The following is a 6,741-nucleotide window of genomic DNA, read 5'->3' on the forward strand; positions in this document are numbered from 1 at the left end:
CCTCATTTTAGGAAAGATGTGGAAGCTTTGGAGAGGTTTCAGAGAAGATTTACCAGGATGTTGCCTGGAATGGAGAATAGGTCGTACGAGGATAGGTTGAGAGTGCTAGGCCTTTTCTCATTGGAACGGAGAAGGATGAGGGGTGACTTGATAGAGGTGTATAAGATGATCGGGGAATAGATAGAGTAGACAATCAAACTTTTTCCCCGGGTACAACAGAGTGTTATGAGGGGACATGAATTTAAGGTGAAGGGTGGAAGGTATAGGGGAGATGTCAGGGGTAGGTTCTTTACCCAGAGAGTGGTGGGGGTGCTGCCTGTGGGAGTGGCAGAGTCAGAATCATTGGCAAATTTAAATGGCAATTGGATAGGTACATGGATGGGTGCTTAAGCTAGGACAAATGTTCGGCACAACATCGTGGGCCGAAGGGCCTGTTCTGTGCTGTATTGTTCTAATCTAATCTAATCCAAGAGGGGAAAAAAAATCAGCTACCAACTGAACAGAAATTATCACTTTCTCTTCCTCCTACTGTAACCACCATAGACAAACTGAAGGAGGACAACTTCTGACAGATTAAGATCTGATGCTAGAATAGTCTCAGTTCCACCTCCCAGCCCTGAAGGAGACATTGGAGCTGTTGTGGCAATAGTTGTCTTAGTTAAGGAGCCCAGTTAGGCAATATCCATATCCCATGAACAAAATAAAACAAAAAAACTCTTCTCAGCTTAACAGGCAAGTCCAGCAGGTTCTCTCTACTCAATGTAGTTGGTTAGTACTGAATAGATTGTTTTAGCTCAATAAAGGAAAAGTTCAGGCAGTGTGGCAGCATCTGTGGAGAAAAATAAGAATTTTAAATTAAGGGTAACTTGACCTGAAACATTGATTACCAGCTGCAGATGCTACCAGCTTTTCCAGCAATCCTGTTTTACACCACAGTTCTTTCAGTTTTTATATTCTGTTTATCTCACTGTCTAGCTTCCATGCCAGTGAGGAGGATACATTCAGTCATTCTTGCTGCAGCACTAACCCCAGGAAATTTAAAAATAAGAAAGCTTCCCCCCCCCCTCAGGAGCAGCCATTAGCAAGAGTAGCAATCAAATTTACAGTTGGTAACTCTGGAACATTAGCCTGCATATTTAAGGCCAGGGTAAACCAAAAACAGTGGCAACAACCACTAGCTCAGAGAATCGTACCCAGTTTATCCTGCAAGGTCAAGACCTCATGCATTCTCTGGTAAACAGCAGCCTGTTCGTCCCCAGCGTCCGGAATCAGCTGGGTACCTTGGGACTTGAACTGGTTCTGCGAGAGAAAACACAAACAAAATTTTTCTTAAAAAAACAAACAAATTAAGACACCATCTGCATTGAGAACCTTATAGCTAAAGGAGCCTACCCCCAAATAGAACAGTAGGCTCCAGTTGCAAAATAGTTGGACATTTGGAAAAATAAATTCTTTCGAAATCTTTGCGCGCTTCGAAGATTTCCTCCTGTACCCCTCATTCTTACCTCCAAATACAGACAGGCTCCAAAAGATTCGTTCAAAATTGTATCCCCATGGCGGAAACTAGGCAACTGTAATAAAATTAGCAAACTGTTAATTTTTGCATAAGATTTTTTTTATTACAAACAAAAAGCACGCTGCGCTCAAGCCCGTAACATTTCCGCGCCAAGAAACATAGTTCCTCAATCGGTCACCTGGCCCCTTGGGTTAATTGCCAAAACTTCGGACGATTTATGCTCCATCCTTTCAAAGGACAACAGCTTCTGTTCGTATCCATGTAACTTCTTCTCTTCCAAGGCGATCATGATCCTCCAGCAGGGTGGGGAACCGGAGCCCCAGAATAAGAACATCGTCTCAGCCATTCTCCACTTAGCACTAGCCACACCAAAACCAAAATCACACTCTACCCACCCAGCCTCTCCCTCACAGCTCTTTATATATTCACACTGTCTGAACACTCCGTTCACAGTTGCCAGAGCTGACGCAGTTCACTAACTACCACACTACTCCCAGTGCAGCACCATCTAAAGGCTAGCAAGCATACATGGGATATAGTGCAAAGTCCAGCATTTATTTCCCATCCCATCCCAAACGGTGCCTACTTAAACCACTGCTGTACTTGGGGTGTAGGAATACCTCTCATTGTTGTTAGGAAGGGCATTTCAGGATTTTGACCCAAGAATAAATATTAATTCTATATCAAATTACAGCATGGGATCTTACATACATCTGACAGCAGATAGGAACTCCAGCATGGATAGCTAAAGGGGAAATTGTCATAACTAGCTTGGCAGTTTTGAAGATGTAATAGAAAGGATGGATGGGAGAAGTGCTATTGGTGTGGTGTTCAAGGACTTTCAAAAGGCAATCAATACAATTTCACACAGCAGCCTTGTGAGAAAGCCATTTCTCATGGAATAAAGGGACAGCAGATACATTTGTTGAGTAAAGGTAAATGGAGGGTAGTAATCAATGAATACTTTTCTAGCTGGAGGAAGGTTTGTAGTGGAGTTCCCTAAGTTCCCCAATTATGACCTTGCCTTTCCTGATATATACAATAATCTCAATCTCGCTGTACAGGGCAGTTTCAAAATTTGCAGATGATTGAAACGGTGAAGAGGACAGTAAAGAAAATCAAAAAGATATAACCAAGTTGATGGGGTGTGTGGACTGGTGGCAGATGAAGTTCAATGCAGAGAAGTGTGAGTTAATGCACTTGGTAGAAAGAACATGGACACAATATAAAATAGTTCCAACACTGCAACACTCCAATTGTACTGAAATGTCTGCCTAGACTATGCATTCCAGTCTTGTGCCCTGATCCCACACCCTTCTTCCAACTGAGGCAACTAAAGACTGTCATCTCATTTCATAGGCTTGTAGGTCACCACAGCAATGGAGTTACATGTTACTGCATCCTTTCACTACGCTTCTAAGGCAATCAGTTCAGACAGTCTGCAACACAATAAATGTTATGGAAGTGAAAACCATAACGTTTTCCAGGACTATTGTTCATTGTTGTGGTTCTGTTCGCCGAGCTGGGAATTTGTGTTGCAGACGTTTCGTCCCCTGTCTAGGTGACATCCTCAGTGCTTGGGAGCCTCCTGTGAAGCGCTTCTGTGATGTTTCCTATGGCATTTATAGTGATTTGTACCTGCCGCTTCCGGTTGTCAGTTCCAGCTGTCCGTTGCAGTGATCGGTATATTGGGTCCAGATCGATGTGCTTATTGATTGAATCTGTGGATGAATGCCATGTTCTAGGAATTCCTTGGCTGTTCTCTGTTTGGCTTGTCCTATAATAGTAGTAATAGTAATATTTCAGATCTCCAGCATCCACAGAACTTTGTTTTGACACAGGTTTCCTAATTCACACTGGAACCTGCTGGACCAGAAAGCTCGGATTTTGTGGCAGTTGCTTGCAAACTTGTTTCTCAAAGATAACAGCAGGGAGGTGGAGGGTGTGATGTTATAAAGAGATTTTGCATGGAACTGTTTTGAAAAAGTATCATTGGATTCAAAATGTTAACACATATCTGGCCAAATCTGCTGAGTTTCTCCGCAATTTCTGTTTTTGTTGCACCAAGCCTTGCTAAATGATAAAACTATATAAGAAGTTGCAGGGAAGATTGAAACCATTCATTGGAGTAAGCTAATACAGTTAAGTAGTTAAATGACAGGGCATTGTGTAGTATAAGATTCTTATGAAGGACTTCAGACTGCATAAACAAGTTTTTTTTGGGTTTTAATAAAACAAAGAACTGTGAATGCTGGAGGTCTGGGACAAAGAAAAACAGAAATTAATCAAAATGTTAACCCTGTTTTCTCTCCACAGATACTGCCAGACCTGCTCAGTTCCCCAGAAGTTTTCTTCAATTATAACAGGTTCGTTGTACAAGGATTTATTGTTGAAAACAAAGTTTAATAGCTGTAATATAATTCCACCCTGTCCTCCACAATGTAATGCTCCAAAATTATCTTCACTTGACAAAGGAGCAGCGCTCCAAAAGCTAATGTTTTTAAGTCGACCTGTTGGACTATAACTTGGTGTCATAAAACTTAAGACTTTGTCCAACCCAGTCCAACACCAGCATCTCCACATCATGCCTAAAAACTTCTGACATGAGAATCTGATTCCCCTAAGAACACTTTAACTATCATTATTGTCGAGAAATTGTGGATTGACTTTCAAAGCTATTCCTCACTTCCATTTCTTCATTTTGGAACTAGGGTTGTTGAATGAGATGCTTCTTGGCTAAGTAGTGGCAGAGATTTTAAAGGTACAGGAGAATGTAGCATCACACTCCCAACTTCCTCACCAGCCTGTTTCCTTCCAGTCATTTTAGCCAAATGGCTGGGGAGGATTGCTTCCCCCATCACCCATTTCAAGCCTCATGCTTGAACCAGCTGTGCCAATTCTGGCTTGTCCCCCACACTGGGTAACTCACCACTTCCCAATCCCATCCCTTCCCCCAACATGTCAGCCAAATTTCCAGCTTACTCCCTCAATGCCACAGTCTCCCAAACCCAGATCCACCACCGATTGTCAGTGGCCTACTTGTCAATAGAGAAAGTGAGAACTGCAGATGCTGGAGATCAGAGTCAAAAAGTGTGGCACTGGAAAAGCATAGTAGGTCAGGCAGCATCTGAAGAGCAGGAGAGTCGTCATTTCGGGCATTAGCCCTTCATCAGGAATGCCTGATGAGGGCTTACATGCCTGAAACGTCGACTGTCCTGCTTCTCAGGTGCTGTCTGACCTGCTGTGCTTTTCCAGCGCCACACTTTTCAACACTAATCACTGACCCATGGTGATCTAATGGTGTTGAGGTAGGGTTCATACTGAGTTAAAGTTCCAACTGCCACCATGTGAATTTTCTCCCCATAGATGCTGCCAGACCTGCTGAGGTTTTCCAACAACTTTTGATTTTGTTTCTGATTTCCAGCACCCAAAGTTCTTTGGTTTTTTTTGCCTGCAGTAGCAAGTCCAAACAGTTTGATTTAAAGTCATTAAAATCACTGACATGAGATTGATCCTAAGAGACAAAGTGCAACCGAGGACAGCAGTTTAAAACCTACAACTAGTATTTAGAATCTACTTTGTTATCTGAACAGTACATGTAAAATGCTGCAAGACATTAAAAATATCTTAGCACCATAGTCATACAACACATAAACAGACCCGTCGATTCAACCAATCCATGCTGAAGATAATCCCAAACTAAATTAGTCTCACCTGCCTGCTCCAAACCTTTCTTATTCATGTATCTATCCAAATGTCTTTTAATGTTGTAATTGTATTTACATCCACCACTTCTTCTGGAAGTTCATTCCACATACGAACCATCCTCTGTGTAAAAAAATTTGCCTCTCATGTCTTTTTTAAATCTCTCTCCTCTCACCTTACAAATGTGTCCCCAAGGCTTGAAATCCCCCATCCTAGGGAAAAGTCAACTACCTCTATCTATACCTCTCATTATTTTATAAACTTCTGTAAGGTCACCTCTCAAACCCCATGCTCCAGTGAAAAAAGTTCCAGTCTATCCAGATTTTCTTTATAACTCAAAATTCTTTTAACAAATCACAACTGAGCTAGCTATCTCACCATCTGAGCAAACAAAGAAACATTGAAAATAAGCCATTCAGCCCTTGGGGGCTGCTCGGTCATTCAATATTATCATGGCTGATCATCCAACTGTTCTGAAACTGGAATTTGCTTATCCTAACATCAGGAGAGTAAAGTACTGCAATTGCCAGCTGAATTCCAGCAGAAATTATGTATTTCTTGTGTTAGATTAGATATACATGAGTGTGTATATAGACAGTGCTGACAGAATTCTACACACATAACCCAGAGGTCCCTGGATCAAAAACTTGGTTACAATTTCACTAACATAACGCAGAAGTATCTGCCATTCTCCACAATAGTTTAGGGCTCAATGATAGTGCCCTACCTTGGGAGTCAGGAGTCCTGAAATCAAGTCCCAGTTGCTCCAAAGGAGTTTAATTTTTTTATAGAATCCCTAGTGTGGAAACAGGCCCTTCGGCCCAACAAGTCCACACCAACTCTTTGAAGAGTAACCCCCCCCCCAGACTCATTGCCCCTACCCAATATTTACCCCTGAGTGATGCACCTAACCCACAAATCCCCAAACACTATGGGCAACTTAGCATGGCCAATTCATCTAACCTGCATATCTTTGGATTGTGGGAGGAAACCAGACCTTGTCCATGCTCAGTGGTTAGCACTGCTGCCTCAAAGCATTAGTGACCCAGGTTCAATTCCAGCATAAGGAGACTGTCTGTGTGGAGTTGGCACATTCTCCCTGGGTCTGTGAGGGTTTCCTTCAGGTGCTCAGGTTTCCTCCCACAGTCCAAAGATGTGCAGGTTAGAGAGATTGGCCATCCTCAACTGTCCATTGTGTCCACTGAAGTGCAGACTAGGCGGGTTAATCATGATAAATGGGGGGTTACGGGATTGGGTCTGGGTGGGATGACTCAAGCTGAATAGCTCTTTCCGCACTGTGGGGATTCTATTCAAGTGAATACCACAATAAGCATCTGAACTGGAACCCTCCACTCAACACCTCTCTCCTGGCTTCCTATTCCCCACAAACATCAGTCCCTAATATATCTGCCGACTTACAGAAACCCACTAGCTGGTTGCAACCATCCATAACCAAACTCCATCTCACGATGACCTGTTTAATGAATGTACTGCTGGCTCAGAACCCCATTTGAAACAAC

The 6,741-nt window shown here is 42.6% G+C and overlaps 1 protein-coding gene across 1 annotated transcript in view; it reads right to left on the reverse strand.

Moving 5' to 3' along the window:
* LOC122558568 (glutathione S-transferase A-like) overlaps positions 1-1,961 on the reverse strand; it is a 9,807-nt gene extending 7,846 nt beyond the window's left edge. The window contains exons 1-3 of the mRNA XM_043707312.1: positions 1,695-1,961; positions 1,506-1,571; positions 1,194-1,299 (exon numbers count right to left, since the gene is read on the reverse strand). Of these exons, the coding sequence (XP_043563247.1) occupies positions 1,194-1,299; positions 1,506-1,571; positions 1,695-1,862 (340 nt within the window). The 5' untranslated portion in view covers positions 1,863-1,961. The remainder of the gene's footprint in view (positions 1-1,193; positions 1,300-1,505; positions 1,572-1,694) is intronic.
* Between the last annotated feature and the right edge of the window lie 4,780 nt (positions 1,962-6,741).

This window comes from Chiloscyllium plagiosum, chromosome 17 (genome assembly GCF_004010195.1).
Source record: "Chiloscyllium plagiosum isolate BGI_BamShark_2017 chromosome 17, ASM401019v2, whole genome shotgun sequence".
Taxonomy (NCBI): Eukaryota; Metazoa; Chordata; class Chondrichthyes; order Orectolobiformes; family Hemiscylliidae; genus Chiloscyllium; species Chiloscyllium plagiosum.